At 25.7% G+C, this 17,441-nt stretch overlaps 7 protein-coding genes across 7 annotated transcripts; 4 read left to right on the forward strand and 3 right to left on the reverse strand. All coding sequences in view use genetic code 12, as the record gives it.

The window, feature by feature from the left end:
• Nucleotides 1–1,968: 1,968 nt before the first annotated feature.
• Nucleotides 1,969–4,053, forward strand: ZCF21 (Zcf21p; the record flags this gene model as incomplete). Its single annotated transcript, XM_051761238.1, has 1 exon — nt 1,969–4,053. One exon carries the CDS (start codon nt 1,969–1,971, stop codon nt 4,051–4,053), a length of 2,085 nt encoding a protein of 694 aa, XP_051615965.1.
• A 281-nt stretch (nt 4,054–4,334) lies between these two features.
• Nucleotides 4,335–4,928, forward strand: KGF55_000924 (uncharacterized protein; the record flags this gene model as incomplete). Its single annotated transcript, XM_051761239.1, has 1 exon — nt 4,335–4,928. One exon carries the CDS (start codon nt 4,335–4,337, stop codon nt 4,926–4,928), a length of 594 nt encoding a protein of 197 aa, XP_051615966.1.
• Nucleotides 4,929–5,145: 217 nt separating this feature from the next.
• Nucleotides 5,146–8,259, reverse strand: KGF55_000925 (uncharacterized protein; the record flags this gene model as incomplete). Its single annotated transcript, XM_051761240.1, has 1 exon — nt 5,146–8,259. The coding sequence occupies one exon, from the start codon at nt 8,257–8,259 to the stop codon at nt 5,146–5,148; it is 3,114 nt and encodes a 1,037-aa protein (XP_051615967.1).
• Nucleotides 8,260–10,663: 2,404 nt separating this feature from the next.
• On the reverse strand, nt 10,664–12,799 carry MLH1 (mismatch repair ATPase; the record flags this gene model as incomplete). The annotated part of the gene is made up of 1 exon (XM_051761241.1): nt 10,664–12,799. The coding sequence occupies one exon, from the start codon at nt 12,797–12,799 to the stop codon at nt 10,664–10,666; it is 2,136 nt and encodes a 711-aa protein (XP_051615968.1).
• Nucleotides 12,800–13,117: 318 nt separating this feature from the next.
• On the forward strand, nt 13,118–14,167 carry KGF55_000927 (Smc5-Smc6 complex subunit; the record flags this gene model as incomplete). Its single annotated transcript, XM_051761243.1, has 1 exon — nt 13,118–14,167. The coding sequence occupies one exon, from the start codon at nt 13,118–13,120 to the stop codon at nt 14,165–14,167; it is 1,050 nt and encodes a 349-aa protein (XP_051615969.1).
• A 64-nt stretch (nt 14,168–14,231) lies between these two features.
• Nucleotides 14,232–15,563, reverse strand: KGF55_000928 (putative N(6)-L-threonylcarbamoyladenine synthase; the record flags this gene model as incomplete). Its single annotated transcript, XM_051761244.1, has 1 exon — nt 14,232–15,563. One exon carries the CDS (start codon nt 15,561–15,563, stop codon nt 14,232–14,234), a length of 1,332 nt encoding a protein of 443 aa, XP_051615970.1.
• A 605-nt stretch (nt 15,564–16,168) lies between these two features.
• KGF55_000929 (uncharacterized protein) lies at nt 16,169–17,245 on the forward strand (the record flags this gene model as incomplete). The annotated part of the gene is made up of 1 exon (XM_051761245.1): nt 16,169–17,245. The coding sequence occupies one exon, from the start codon at nt 16,169–16,171 to the stop codon at nt 17,243–17,245; it is 1,077 nt and encodes a 358-aa protein (XP_051615971.1).
• Between the last annotated feature and the right edge of the window lie 196 nt (nt 17,246–17,441).

A 17,441-nucleotide genomic window follows, 5' to 3' on the forward strand; every position in this document is an offset into this window, starting at 1 on the left:
TTATTTTTTATTTTTTTTTTAGTTTTAAGCTTTTCAAATTGAAACTTGTAAGAAAAGAAAATGAAAGGAAGTTAAAATCATTTATTACCTCTCTGAAATTTGCCATCGAAAATGAATAAACCTAGTAAGTGGGATTCATAACCTACCCTATCGCTTCATCATTTTCAAATCCCATCATAGTTAAATTTTTTCAACGTTTTTTCTAACAATTTATTAAACAATAGGATCTGAAAATATACGCCAAATCAATGAAAATAATAAAATATAATTTGTTTAATAAATTACGAGGAATTGTTATTTAGTATAAATTAATTGATTTCAATAATTTACTACTTATAAGAATATATCAACTTTGGAGAATTTACGATCAGCCAGCAATAATGTCTCTCTTCTCAGTGCAACAGCAACTTATAAATATATATCAAAGCAATGAATATATTATCAACCGAGAATTTGAAACAACTCCTAAGTAAATCTTGTAAATATTATTAAGACTAGGAAAAATGTATCAAATGTTATTATCTTATGTAAAATTTATTATTACTTTTATTTATTAAGGGGGCCAATATTAATTATTAATGCTGATCTATCTTGTTTCAACAAAGTAACACTACTTCCTGTTCTAATAGGTGAATTGGAAATCAGTTATACCCTAACCCTCAAGTCAAACACTTCAAATCGATTATATATTAAAGAAGATAGAGTGTCAAATACATTGTAAAATATTCATAATTCCGTTATTGTTTTTGTATAATAAAAACAATAGAAAAAAAGTATAATATTTACTATTAAGGTACACAGCCATCGAATTTTATATATTAAATTATGTTGACTGTATATAAGAATATTTGTACGGGTAAGACATAACAAAATTATATCATTAGGTGTGTGTGATTTAACTCTACTTGTCTTTTATGCCATTTTGTATTGTAGTTATCTAATGCATTTAATATTGAGAATACTATGTTGTGTTTTGATGTGTATGAATATACTGTAGTAAAATAAGAGGTAGTGTAATGTTGTGCTAAATCGTAAACTATGTACAGTATTATTAATTTTAAATATAATACGAGAAAAAAAATGTTATTGCTGCGTAATTTTTAAGTAGATGATACGTACCTGTATATAACTTAAACTTTATGTTATATACAGGAATGTACTAGTATTAAGAGATATTTACGAAATTAATAAGAGAGAAAAAAAAAACAATTTAAATCTTATGTACAGGATTTACTATGGTAAAAATATATGTCATACATTTTTTTATATTTTGGAAAGGAAAAGAGAGTTTACTAAATGTTTTACTTTTTATTAATAAATTTTGATATTTGATAATTTTTTGAATTTTGACAACCAACTATACTTCCATATTCAATCCTTATTCCAACTATTTAACTTCATTTGATTTGTCAAGTTCCACTGATAAAACACAAAACGAAAAGGAAAATTAAGTTTAAAATCAGTAGACTAGATTTACTCACTAACCAAAAATATAAAAACGTATCATTTACGAAAACTAAAAAGTAAAGAAAATAAAAATATCATAATACATAATAATAATTTCACAAAATATTTTTACTTTCATCGTAAAATTAAATTTATATTCAAAAGAAGTTGTTTTTTGTTTTTGTTTAAACTTTGTTCATTAGATATATCAAATTTCTTTCTGAAACTTATTGATCTTTTGAACTTTTGATATTAATTTGCATTTTGACAACCAATTAACAATTAAAAAAATCAGAATACAACCACCATCAAAGAAGTTTGCATAATTCCAATCTACTACGATCATATCGAAATATCAAAAGTGTTTGAAACTGGAATCATACTGTATTATCATACTCAAAGCAATATAATTAAAGAAATTTAGCTAATATTATCTAGCTTTACTTGTAGTATCATATTATAATTAAAATCGGATCACTATTTAGAACTACAACTAATATATACAAACTAATATAGTCACACATGATGGATATATATAATAAAGCACTAAGAAATCCTGATACTCCAAGGAAACATTCTACAGGAACTACAGCAACAACAACAAGTACAACTCAAGCAAGTAATAATTCATCACCTTTTATAAATCCAAATATAAATTCAAGAAATTCAAGTATTATACCTAATAATTCACAAAATATTCATTTAACAAATACTTTACCATCAATGCATCCTCAAACCACCACTCTACTACCATTACAAACTTTAATACCAATACAACAACAAAATCAATTATTACAACAACAACAGCAACAACAGCAACAACAACATTTACAACCTTCTATGTCACTACCAACTCCAAATCAATTACAACCACCACCGCCTCCACAACCTAATTTTTTACCTCCACAACAACAACAACATTTAATGCCAAATCAAAATTATATAGCGTCAGCAATTCATCAATCAACTACTCCACCAACTTCATCTAATATATTTCAACAACAACAACAACAACAACAACAACAATTAGAAAGATCACCTTTATCACCAAATTTAAATCAATTACAAGTACAAGATTTAAAAGAATCAGCAGCACAAAGAAAAAAGAAAAACCTGAGAAGAAAACATAGAAATTCTCATTTAGGTTGTGGAACATGTAAAAAAAGAAGAATTAAATGTGATGAAACTTTACCATCATGTTTAAATTGTTTAAAAGGTAAATTACATTGTGCTTATTTAAATTTAGATAATAATGCAAGATCAGCTTTAAGAATGGCTCAATATAATCAAAATGTAAGACAAGAAAAATTGGAAGTTGGAAAATTAATGGATGAACAGAATAGTCAAGTACAACAAATGCAACAACATCAACACCAACAACATCAGCAACAACAGGTTCCTCAAGGGTTAGGAATTAATCCTCAACATCCGAATTTAAGTCCTAGATTAGCTATGTTACAACAACAGCAACATCAACTACAACAACAACAGCAGCAGCAGCAACAACCATTACAAACCGTACAAACTGCAAGTGGTGCAATAGTGACTATACCTACTGGAGCTCCTATGATTCAAGCTGGATATCAACCAAGTAATGGAGGTGCTCCACCATCAGGAAGTCCCAATTTTATTGGTCAACCTGCTCCTTCAAATCAACAACCACAAATTGTTCAATCAGCTTATGGTCCATTAGTACCAATTATGACAAATACTGGAAGTATAGTCTATGCTCCTACTTCTTCATTATCAACTCAACCACCACCTCCACAACAACTTGGACAACCATCACAACAACAACAACAATCTCTTCAACAACATCAGCAACAACAATTACCTTTATCACAGTCAGTACAACAAATGCAATCAATTCCACCTCATCAGCCACCTCAAAAACAACCTTCATTAACCCCAATAACATCAACAGCAGCAAGTGCAGCAGTAATGGCTTCACAAAATATCCCTATAAAACAGATCCAACAACAACAACAACAACAACAACTGAAACAAGAAGATTTAAAAAGATCTTCAATATCAGTATCATCCCCAGCAAATGATGTAAAATTGCCATCAATACCACCAATTCCTATTCCACAAATTAATGTACAACAAACACCAACACCATCACAACCTTCTTCATTACCAAATTCAATAAAAAGTTTAACATCTCCAAAAATCAATAAAAATGGAGGATTTTCACCAACTCATTCAATTTCAACAACAAATAATGATCAAATAAAAACAGCAACAACTTCACCTATTTTACCTAATATTTCACAATTTACTAAACAACAACAACAACAAGAAACTTCACCAAAATCTATAAACTCAAATATTTCTAAATCTGAATCAGTATCAAATTTAAGTAATTTGAGTATTAAAGAAAAAGAACAACAAAAAAATCAACAAGAACAAGAGCAACAACAAGATGCAGAACATCAACAACAAGAAGATAAAGAAAAAGAATCAATTGAAATTGAAAATGAAGAAAAAGAAAATATCAATGCTCCTCCTAATGATGATTTTAAGTTACCAAGTATAAATAATTTAAGAACTGGTACTAATGGTAATGAAGAAGAAAAAGTTTCAATTTCAAAATTGATAACTTGAGAAATTTTGAGCTAATTGGTGTTATTAGGGAGTATAGGTAAGTAATAATATTTATTTATTTATTAATTTTTAATCCACTTGAGCTCTAACTTTACTTCTTTCACCTATTTTGTTTCGTAGGTTCTAATCACGTATTATCAAGATCAAAATCAGTGTCAAGTTTTATGTCGCAAAACATAATATACGATAGATATGCGATAGAATTTATTTTTCACATCAAATTCTAAATTAAAACTTACATACATCTATTGCTTCAACTTAAAACCAAAAACTTACATAAAATGTCAGAAATTTATCCCAAAAGAGTAACTTACTGTGAAGTTTGTTCATTTCCACCAGAATTTTGTGAATATGGAGCATCAATAAATCAATGTGTAACATCCCTAAAACAAAAAAATCCAGAATTATTTTCAAAATTATATCCAAATCAATCAACTTCAACAACTGATGAAAAATCAAATATCCCAATTGAAAATTTAAATATTCAAGATAAAGATTTATTAAAAAAGCAACAAAAAGAAGAATTAAAACAACAAAAAGAATTGGAAAAAAAGCAAAATTCAAAAATAATAATAAAAAGAATAGAAAGAAATAAAAAAAAACATATAATTTCAATTATTGGATTAGAAGTATTTAATATAGATTCGAAAAAATTATCAAAAACTTTTGCATCAAAATTTGCAACTGGAACAAGTGTTGTTAAAAATTCTGAAAAAAAAGATGAAATTTTAATTCAAGGTGATGTTAGTGATGAAGCTAAAGAATATATTGAATCGTTATTAAAAAAGCAACCTGGTTTAGAAGATGTTAAAGTTGAACAAATTGATGATAAAAAAAAAGTTAAGAAAGCGAATCCAATTATTGGAGCAAAATAAATAGATTTCGAACGGTTAATTTAATAAGCAATTTATTTTGATGCATTTGACGATGATGATGACGAAGCGATGAGGGTGAAGAATATTAAGTATATAAGATTAAAAACATTTCCAATAGCTAGTTAAGTAGCTAGGATTCAATAAATAATTTTTCTTCACTTTTTAATAATATTAAATAAATTACATACAAATTAAAACAACTATCTAAAATATCTTTTTATAAACTTAAATTACAAACTTCAAAATTTCTAACAGGTCTTAAATCTTCTAATTCAATACATTTCCACAAGGATTTAGTTAATAAAATTTTATCATCAATAATTTCATAAATTTTACTTAAAAAATACCAAATTTCAATATTATTAAATCCATGTGGAAAACTTAATGAGAATTGTTCTAACAAATTTTTAATTCTTATTATTCCTGCATCATAATCTTTTGTTGATATAAATATTGAATTTTTGGGGTCATCGTCAATTAAAAATAATTTAGATAATCCAATTATTGTTAAACCTAATTCAAATTTATTAAATTTATTATTTGTTGTAGTTAATATCTCTAATGATTTTTCAAAATTTTGTAATGATAAAAATTTTTTAGTCTTAGAATTTAAAAAACCTCTAGCTATCAAGATTTTAAAGTTATTTTCATAAATTAATTCTGCTTCATTTATACATTGTTCACTTTCTTCATATAATCCATTTTTTAAAAATATATTTGATGTCCATAACCAAATATCTTGTAATAATTTACGTTCCACGAGATTATCTGTATGTTTCTGTGGCTGAGTAGGAGGTTGACGTTGTGGTTGAATTAAAGCTTGTTTTTCATTGATTTGTTGTTGTTGATTTGATGTTGATGATTCAAAAATATTACCATTTTTAAATTCTGGTTTTTTTATATGATGAGGAGCAGAATTAACAGATGCAATACCTGATGAAGTTGCTGATGTATTTGATTTAGTACTCATTATTGAATCTCTTCTACCTAATATTGAATCTCTTGTTGGTAAATTTGGAATTTTTGAAAATCTTTTTAATCTATCAACTGGATTATGACTATGCTTTTTTGTTGAATTTGATGAAGTAAGTATTTTTTCACCACCATTTTGATGATTGGTTGAATGTGATGATTGTGGAGGTATTTGTTGTTGTTGTAATGGAGGATTTGAAGGTAATGCATTTGCTTTATTCAAAGGTTCTGGAGAATTCATTCTAACATTATTTAATTCATTTGGATCAATAAAACTTGGTCTATGTGACCATTTTTCATTTGCTGCAAATTGTCTTGATGATAAAGAACTTGAACTATTTAAATTTATATCAAATAATTCATGATATAATACAAATACTTCTGAAATATAATCAATCATATATTGAGAACCATGAATTGATTCTAATACAGCTAATTGAGTTAATTTTAATTGTAAAATTTCATATTTTGATTCAAATGATAATTTTATATCTCTTTGTTGATGTTTTAAAATATATAATCCTGAAATATTAAGAGCTTTATTTATAAATTTTTCTGGTTCTCTAATTTTTAATTTTGGTGGAATATAACCATTAATTTTAGAATCAATTTGTCCTCCACCATTGCTATTTGTAAAATTATCAGGTAAGATATTATCATTAAATCCTGCAGGTTTTTCAATTTCATCATTATCATTATTAAATGAAGTTATTAATAATACTAATAAATTCCAAGTTTTAAAACTTTCTGGATATTTCTTTAAAATAAATTTACATAATTTTAATGATGGTTTTAATTGTGAAGTATTTGCTAATGCCAAGGCATAAGTAAATAGATATAATACATTACCAGTTGAATTTATAATTAAAGAATTTTTATAATTTTTTAAAATTTGTGAAATATTAAAATCTAAAATTTTTTGATTTGGTGATTCAAAATTTGATAAATAACTATAATAATATCCAATTGAATGCCATGCTTTTGAAATTAATTCAATAAATTGTGATTGATCTGATTGTAAAACATTTAAATTATATTTTCTATATAAAAATGATAATGGATTTTTATCACCTGCATAATTTTCATCATCATATGCTAAATCAACTAATTTATTTAATTTTTCAAGATACAGTTGTAATTCTTTAACAAATTTTTTTAAATTATCTAAAACTATTGGTTCATCAGTATATTTAAATTTTGGATTTTTAGCAAATGATTTTAATGGATTAAAATGAATTATACATGTACTATAAGTATCAATAATTGATAAAATATCTTCAATATAACCTTCTTTTAATTCTTGATCTTTTTCAATATATGCAATATAAGTATTAAACCCAGCTAATGCTTCATCATATTCATTTAAATCAATTAATGTATAAATAAAATTTGATAAAACAATTCTACTTTGATAAGTTTTTGTTGTTGCATCAATTAAAAATTTTTTACTTAATGAAGGTTTAAAAATTGCTAAATTAAAAGGAACATAACTTAATGATTCATATAAATTATTTATAAAATCATTAACTTGATTATTTGGTTCATTTGCATCAGGAAATTGAATTTTCAGATGAATACATTCATTAATTTCAATATTTAAATATGATGAATAATCAGTTTTAAAAGATTTATTAATAATTTGATATTGTTCAGGTCTTAATAAAAAATTTGAATAACTTATAATTGATAATTTATTTTTATAAAATGGTAAATTTGAAATATTATTAACAAATGAAAATTGTATTGTACCATTTTTACTTAATTCTATAGTTAATTTTTTAAATAAAAGATCTAACCAATGATTTGCTATAACTTGAGATTTTGAAAATGGATGTTTAAAATTATCAAGATATTGAAACCAAATTTCTAATTGTGGATGAATAGTACTTAAACCATATAAAGTATAATATCTAACAGTTAAATAAGAAATAAAATCTAAAGTATTTATTGAAACATTTAAATTTTTATTTACTTGATAACTTACATTAATTGAATTTAGAATTTTATTCATTTCAATTAAATTTCCATCTAAATATAATAAATGAGAAATTAATACAATATAATATAAATTTTCTTCATATGATCTATTTTCTTTATTATAATTTATATTTATTGAATTTGTATAATTAATTAATTGAATTAATTTTTCTTTTGGATTATTTATACCTTGAAAATTTGATAAAGTAGTTAATTCTTGTCCATTAAATTCATTATTAATTAATAATTGTAATTGATAATCAATGAAAATTAATTGTTGAAATAAATCTTGACTTTCTTGAAATTGTAAAACATTTTTTGGAAAACATCCAAAATTTAATGTACCAATGTATTTATCATTTATAGAACTTTCAATATACATTGTGATTTTTAAGAGTTACTGATTAATTAATGTGACAATGACTTTTATAAGGTATTTCGAATTAAATAAAAAAATAATGTTCTTTTAAATTGTTGACAGTTATAAATTGAATTCTGTGAATGCTATTGTTCTAGATATAAGGAATGACTGATGAATAAAAACTTTATGAATGATTCATTCAAAGTAATCAAATTGAATATTGAATACTGAAAATAGGGTAAATGAATTAAAGAAATAAAATATTGTTCGGATGAATTGAAAAAAGTGTATCCTTTTGGTGATGATCCAATTACTATTGTTGTGATAATCCACTTAATGCTATTTGTTAGTGGTTATTGTATAAGTCAACTGATTCAATAGTTTGATGTGGCTGTAAAAATCAAAAGTTATTGGTTGTAAATATAAAATTAATAAATAAATTGGAAATGTTGAAATTTATATACTCTACTAATAAATTAATTTAAAGTATGTTGGAAAAAAAATAATTATTTTTTTACAACCAACGTTTGATTTTTGTCTTTTATTAATTTAAGTTTTTATTTATCATTCAAATGGGTACAAGGAAGAAACTAGCTATGTTCCATTGACGGATCCAACTACTTATTAACTACAAACATAGAGGGTTTGGCTATATCCCTGAAGCTGTACCTATTCAATGAACCGACTTACTCATTGGTGTAATATCAGAGGATCAATATTGGTGTTAAGCTAATAATAATAATATATTTTTTCTCCTCAACTGGTAGCTGTTTCTATAGTTAAATATTTGAAACAAATTACTTAATTAAGTAAATCAATAAAATTTATTATAATTAAAGTAATAGACTAATAATCAATAAGCTAAGAGGTTATTAATTTTTTCTCTTAATTTAATTAAGATAAGAAGGAGATTAGTTAGACCAAGTGAATAGATGTATGCCGTACATATATTGTTTTATCAATCTCAAACTCTCCGTATCTGCCCATATACTACTTTCATAAGCTATTAGGTCATTCATAACCATACTTTCAGCCATCTTTGAATAGATCTTTAAATACTTTTTCATTCACAAGTGAATCTTCAAAACTATACTTTCAAAAGGACGTTGTTTTCTCTTGAAATAGGTCAGTCTTTAACAACACCAATCCCAGTTGATCCAACTCACAATTAACTTTTTCACGTTTCTTGAATATTCAAGTTTTAGGTGTTAATAAATATTAAATTTTCGGTTTTGTGGGGTAAATATTTAAAATTACGATCAATTAATTTTCACTTATTAAGTTTAATCAAATTTTTTTTATATACGATAGAGATTAGATTGTTCGACAAACGTTTATGAAGTTTATAAATTAAGCAGAAAAAAGCAAGGGATAGTTCAGGGGTTAGGAGAGATCAAGTGGCTGTCACTCTCTACTTTTTCTTCACCTTCGACACAGTTTTTATACTTTGACTGCTCTTGTATTCTTATTCTCATGATACGAAGATTTTTCTCCTTTTGTGTTAAGACCGATTATTTTTTCAATTAATAATTAATTCCGAGTCATAGAATGGGGTGCTATACAAAAGCACACCTACCGAAAAAAGCACACCTTAGTTATTTGAACAAATTTTTTGCGCTAAATTAGTTGCAAAAAATTCGAAACATCAATATTTCAACTATATCAAAATTTCCAAATTTTATTTTGAATAGTCTGGCAGTTTTAGTACTTAATTTCAGATATAATATCAAATTTTGAGCTTGATCGTAGCTGTTTTGGGTGGGTTAGAGAGATAAATAATTTTCTCTCAAAAAAGTGATTTTTTTTTGAATCCGAATTTGAGCACATCATAATTGGTCTTTCACCACCAAACTTTATGAATAGATGGAGAAATAGTATCCCTAACTGCCAGGTTTAAGATTGAAGCTTCAAAATTAAATTATGTTTGGTCAGGTGTGCTCAAGTACTGAAAATGTCCCAAATTTTGTTTTGTATAGCTTAAATTCTCATACAAAATGCACACAAAATCAAGGTGTGCTTTTTTCGGTAGGTGTGCTTTTGTATAGCAGCCCATTCTACATTTTGTGTTAACAAAATTTTTATATATTTAATCATATGAACAACGGGCTCATTCTTGTTTGATTTTTAACCTGGTCATTGGTTTGTTTGATTCTTACAATCTAAGTATGGATATAAAAGAACTTTTACACATTCGAGCTGGTGTAAGCTTTTTCGATAACTCTACTATTTACTGTGAGTTGTTCAAGTGTAAATAAATTATCAGAGCATGAAACATCTTCGGGTTTATGCAAAAGGGGAAAATATTTTATTAGCGAGATTATCTTATTTATTTTGTTTGCAATTATTAATTATCGAATGCAAAATCGTAGAATTAGCTACTTATATCTGTAATTAACTCCCCATTAGATCCGTCACCATCTTTTTCCTAACACCTTTCAAAAACTTTATATAATCCAGGTAAATCAGCAATTTGAATTAAATCACGTTGTAAAATTTTAGTAGCTAAAAATTGTTTTTTTAATTCAGGAAATAATAAATTTTCTAATTGATTTTCCAATTCAGATCTTTTTGTTTCAAATTCATGGGGTAACATATCATCTTCATTAAATGGTTCAGGTAAATAAAATAAAGCAATTTGTCTTAATATACCATTTAAACATTGTTTTTCATTTTTATAATTAATTTTTGTACCTAATCTATAAATAAAAAATGGTAATTTTTTAAAATCTGGTTTTAAATTTTTTAAAATCATTGGAATTGTAATTAAATTTTCATTATCATCTATATAAATTTGAAAATATTCTTTATACATTTCTTTCATTGATGCAATATTATTTATAACTTGATCCATTGGTATTAATTCATCAGAATTTAAATCATAAATTGGTTTTAATATATCAATTAAACTTATTGGTTCATCAAATTCAATTTCTCCAAAATTATTAAATTCATTTAATCCAAGTTGATAATAAAATTCTAATAATATAGAAGCATAATCACATAAAAATAATTTAACATCATATTGAAAACAACATAATCTTTTTAATGGATCTATTATACCAATAAAAATTGCATGATTAAAAATATTTGTTATTGATTTATCTACATATTCTGATAATTCTTGTTTTAAACTTCTTATTGAATCTAGGTTAACATCAACTTGTGTTCTTGATGGGTTTATTTCTATTTGAGATTGAGATTGAGTTGTAAGTAATATATCATCAGGAAATTGTAAACCTTGTTGTTGCAGTTGTTGTCGTTGCAGTTGTTCTTGAGTTGAAGTTGAATTTTTTTCAGTAAATTTAAAATCATTCAAAGATTCTGGTTTAACTAAAAATGGATTAATTTTCGATTGAGTAGCATCAACTCTAACCAATTTATTTTCTTGTCTATATTTTTTCAAAGGTTGATTTTTAAATTCTTCAATTTTTTCTTCATCTAATTCATAAGAATTTCTTTTATTTATAATAGTTTGAGTTTTAAATTTTCTTGAAGTATCAACACTTGATAATATAGTATGAATTTTACCAACTATTAATTCAATAATTTCTTCTTCATTTAAAAATCTAACTTCTCTTTTTGTTGGATGAATATTAACATCCAAATTTTCAGTTTTTATTTGTAAACTAATATAAAAAAATGGATGACTTCCCTTTGGTAAAAAATATTGAAAAATTGAATTAATTGCTCTTTTTAAAGGATCACAATTAACTAATCTATGATTTATAAATATAATAGGTTGAATTTTTTTTTTATTATTATAATTTGCATTAGTTATTGCACCTGAAACTTTCAATAATCCTAAATCTTGATTTAATAATTCATCCAGAAATTCAATATCTAATAATTCATTAGCTATATTTGATCCATAAACTATTCGAATTCTTTCTTTTAAAGGTAAACCAGTTCTAGTATTTAATTGATGTAAAGGATCACCAAATTTTTTACAACTAAAACCAACATGTTGAGTATGTACTGCATATCTCCCCACAATATCAATAATTTTAGCAAATTCATCACTTTTACTTTTTAAACCTTTAAATCTTGAAGGTAGATTATAAAATAAATCTTCTACTATAATTTGAGTACCATCTCTACCTGCAATTGGTTTTGGCTCAATATCAATAGTAGATGATTTAAAACTTGAATTTGATAATTGACCATTCATATAATAAGCTTTATATGCTAAATTTGAATCTTTAGTCTTTGTTATAACAGATAATTTTGAAATATGAGATATACTACTTAATGCTTCACCACGAAATCCATAAGTTTCAATAGTTTCTAAATCTTCAAATTTATTTAATTTAGAAGTAGTAAATCTTTCACATAATAAAGGTAAATCATCTTTATTTATACCTGTTCCATTATCTGTAATCTGTAATAATTTTAATCCACCTTCTTTTACAATTATTTCAATATTTGTTGATTTTGCATCTATTGAATTTTCCAACATTTCTTTTAACGCATTAGCAGGTTGAATTATAATTTCTCCTGCTGCTATTTTATTTATAACTGAATCATCTAGTTTATGTATCCTCTTGTTTGTGTCGTTACTCATCCTGAAGTCATCTTCAACTGATTTGATTGAACTTGATAAGATGCGTTTAAAGTGACGCCTACCCAAGTACTTTAATCAATTTTTTTTGCAACACTTGTTAAATCATGGAAACGCGTGTAACTTATTAATTTGATTTTTTTCATTTTGTGTGTAAAGTAGTCTATAATTTTTAGAATAAATAAGATTCTTATAAACAAGAACCAGTAACCTTTGAATCAGATCCTATTTAACCATCGATTACAAGTATCCAACTCGTCAAATTAAGTTGGTACTCAATTTTATACACCATCAATACACGCACACAAAGATACTACAAGTATGACTCAAACACAAACGGAAGTAGAAACACAATCAATTAGAAAACACTCGAAACAAGAACATTATGAATCATATGGTACATTAAGTAAAAATGTTAAAAATAATATTAAAAAAGCAGCAGCAGGTGAAGCAACAGAATTAACAATCAAATATATTGATGAAATTAAAGATTTATATGAAAATTTAGAAAAAGAAAAAGTAAGAGATACAAAAATTCATTTAGAAGATAGTGAAGTTTTTAAAGATGTTTCTGGTTTTGCTGCTTTAAATGCAAGAAATTTAAGATTTGGTGATCATGGAATTGCATTAGATGATAAAGATGTTTTTAAAAAATTAAAAAGATTTGCTGCAACTGATGATTCAATTTTAAAAGAAGAAGAAGAAAATGATGATATGGAAATTGATCAAGATGATGAAGATGAAGAAAATGATTTTATACAAGGAGAATTTCAATTTAATACTGTAAATTGGTTAAAATTAGGTATACTATATTATCAAGTTAGTAAAAAACCTATATCTATTGAATTTTTAAATGGTCCATTAGCTAGTGAAAAAAGAAAATTAACTCCAAGAACAAGAACTATAGATGATACTAAAAAAAATGGATCTTCTACAACAGCAAGAGCAGTAGCAGCAACTGATATAAATGGAGATGAAGAAAAAAATACAGCTCACATGGTAAGATTAGTTTATGATACATATTTAAAAAAGGATCCACAAGAAGAAATAAATTTTTATCAATTTTTTATTGATCCTGAATCTTTTGCTCAATCAGTTGAAAATTTATTTTATACAAGTTTTTTAGTAAAAGATGGTAGATTAAAATTATATACAAGTACAATTACTGGTCATCCATGTATAAAAAGAGTAAGTTCAAAAGAATTAGCAGAATCAAAATTAGATAGTTCAACTTTATTATCTTCTCATCATGTTGCAACATTTGATTATCATGTATGGCAAAATTTTATTGAAGAATTTAATATAACTGAATCATTTTTAGGTCATAGAGATGAAGAAGAAGATCGAATGCCAATTGAAGATTCAATTTGATATTTAGTTGAAATAAATAAATTAATACCCATTATTTCTATTTACAAAATGTTTCTATAAATTTCTATAAATTATATTTACAAACTCTATTAATTTCATCATCATTAACTTGAACCCATGATTCAACTGAAAGTAATTTATTTAATGGCCATTTCCTTATTGGAATAAAATTTAAATTTGTTTTTAACTTAAGCTTTTCAAATATTTCCATCCCTGCATAACCAATCATTACAGCATTATCAGTACATAATGAAAGATCAGGAAAATGAAAATTTAAAGGATTTGAACCAATTTCATTATAATTTAAATTATTAAAAAGTTTTTCTCTTAATCTACTATTTGCAGCAACTCCACCTGAACATACAAAATCTTTAACTCCAATAAATTTTCCATCACTTTTACTACGGTTTAATCCATGCCTTTTAAACGCTAAATTAATTCTATCAATAATATGATCAAAAATATATTCTTGAGTCTTATAAGCAATCATTCTTTTAATTTTCTCATCCTCAATGATATTTGAATTTATAAATTTTTTTTTATACAGTTGAATATTACTCAAGAATTGAGCAAATGCAAATTGAATTATATCATCTTGAAATTTACCATTTTTAGGATTTTGATAAGGTAAAGTTAATTTGAAATTATATTTATTTGATAATCTTGTATCTATTGGTAAAATTTTAAATTCTTCAATTTCTTCTATTGGTATATCATTTATAAATTTTTCTAATTCTCTTCCTAACATATTTCCATATAATCCTAATTCTCTAGCACATTTATCTAAAGAATCTCCAACTGCTATATCACTAACATTTATTATAATTTCATGTTCTGATACACTTTTCAGTAATACTAACATGGTATGACCTCCACTACATAATAAACTTAAAAATGGATAATTTGGTGGTTGTTTTTGTTCTGATTCCTTTGTTGGAAGAAAAGAAGTTAATAAATGACCCAACATATGATGAACTCCAATTAATGGAACATTCCAAGCTACACTTAATCCTTTTGCAAATTCAGTTGAACTACTTAAAGATCCAGCCATTCCAGGACCTCTAGTAACACAAATTAAATCTGGTGGAGTTTGAGCAGATAAATTATGTTTTGAACAAAATTCAATACACATATTAGCTATAGTTGACATATGATATGTATATGCGGCAGTTGGCATAATTCCACCAACTGCTGCTGAATTTAAAGTTTTTTTAGTATGATCTATTATTGTTGGAGTTTGATTTGGTTTAGTTCTTTCTAATAATGCAATACATGAATCATCACAAGATGATTCAATAGCTAAAACTTTGTATGTTCTTATGACATGACTTTGACTCGGTAGTTTTGATTTTTGAAATATAGATTTATATGTAAATCTGTTTTTAAGTAGTATCATATCATATTCTTATTCATAGTTTCTGTATAGTTTTGAGATGTCTTGAAGATGAAACATCGTAAATTGCAAAAAAATATTATTATTGATTGCATTATACTTTTTTCTTTTGGTCTCGGAGATATTGATTTTTACTAAAACGGTGTTAATTCTAGTGAATAATTTTATGCAACAGATCAAGTAGGAAAATTTAATTGTAAAATTGTAATACAGGAATCAACTTATAACAACTCTAGTATCTGAATTTAATCAAACTTCCTTCCATATTCTAATTTAGTGGGTTCAAGCAAACCCTATTTGAATTTATTTGAAACGAAGAGAGAGAAGTTATAAAGAATTTTTTTTCAAAACACTAGATAATCAGACAAATAAATTCATAAATTTTGAAGAACTCATTGTGTGTATTATCTTGAATCAACGGTTCATCCACAGACATAGTTGGAACTTAATTGCAATCATTTCAAAAACTTGAGTTGCCAATTCACTCATTTACATCACCATCACCATCAACTATTCCTCATACTCAGGACCTCGAGCCAATCAGCTGCATGTACAAAGAATCAATATAACAACAAAATAAGAAGAACATACAACTATTTCCATATGATATGTCACAACTCTTCACGACTTCGACAATACCGTTAACATTTGAACCTCATGACGGACATCATTCACATAGAAAACATAATCATATTCCATCACCGACTGACCCCACAGATACTGAATTAGAAAATAGAGCACCAATTTGGCAATGTGCTTTGGCTGGAGGATTTGGAGGTGTAGTTGGGGATAGTGTAATGCATTCTTTAGATACCGTAAAGACACGACAACAAGGTTATCCATTCAATTTAAAATATAAAAATATGATACCTGCTTATACAACCATACTAAAAGAAGAAGGATTTTTCAGAGGTTTATATGGTGGTTATACACCAGCTGTATTAGGTTCGTTTCCATCAACTGCTGCATTTTTTGGAACTTATGAATATACTAAAAGAAAATTAATTAATGATTTTAATATGAATGAAACATTATCATACTTTATAGCTGGTTTATTTGGAGATTTAGCATCATCTGTATTTTACGTACCGTCAGAAGTATTAAAAACAAGATTACAACTACAAGGGACATATAATAATCCGTATACAAAGGAATGCGGATATAATTATAAGGGATTAATAAATGCTATTATAACAATATATAAAAAAGAAGGTTTAAAGACTTTCTTTTTTGGATATAAAGAAACTTTATTTAGAGATTTACCTTTCAGTGCATTACAATTATCATTTTATGAAAAATTCAGACAACTAGCGATATATTATAATCATGACTCCACGGATTTATCAGTACCTGTAGAGTTGTTTACTGGTGCAGCTGCTGGTGGATTGGCAGGAGTGCTAACGACTCCATTAGATGTCATAAAGACTAGAATACAAACTGCAACAAACACATCGGATTTAAATAAGAATTTGAAAATTCCAATTAAATTTGTAAATAATAATGAAACTTTAAGAGCATTGATTTCTATATACAAAAATGAAGGAATATTAGGTGCATTTAGTGGTGTCGGTCCAAGATTCATATGGACAGGTATACAAAGTTCAATTATGTTGTTATTATATCAAATGTCATTAAAACAATTAGGTAATATATTTGGAAACGATAATAGAAATTTAAAAGCATGAGATTCAAAGGATCTTTTAATGTCATAGATTTTTGTAAATAGAATTTAAAAATTTAATAGATAGATTGCAAAGATTTATGTTATTGATGAAATATGGATTTGTAGACTCAATTGTAGTGAAAATGCTGATTGTTTAAAATTCTATGTCCAAAAATGATGAGTCGGGTTTTGTAATATTCGACCTATTTTTTTTACCG

This window comes from Candida pseudojiufengensis (genome assembly GCF_024610245.1).
Source record: "Candida pseudojiufengensis strain CBS 10847 chromosome Unknown scaffold2, whole genome shotgun sequence".
Taxonomy (NCBI): Eukaryota; Fungi; Ascomycota; class Pichiomycetes; order Serinales; family Debaryomycetaceae; genus Lodderomyces; species Lodderomyces pseudojiufengensis.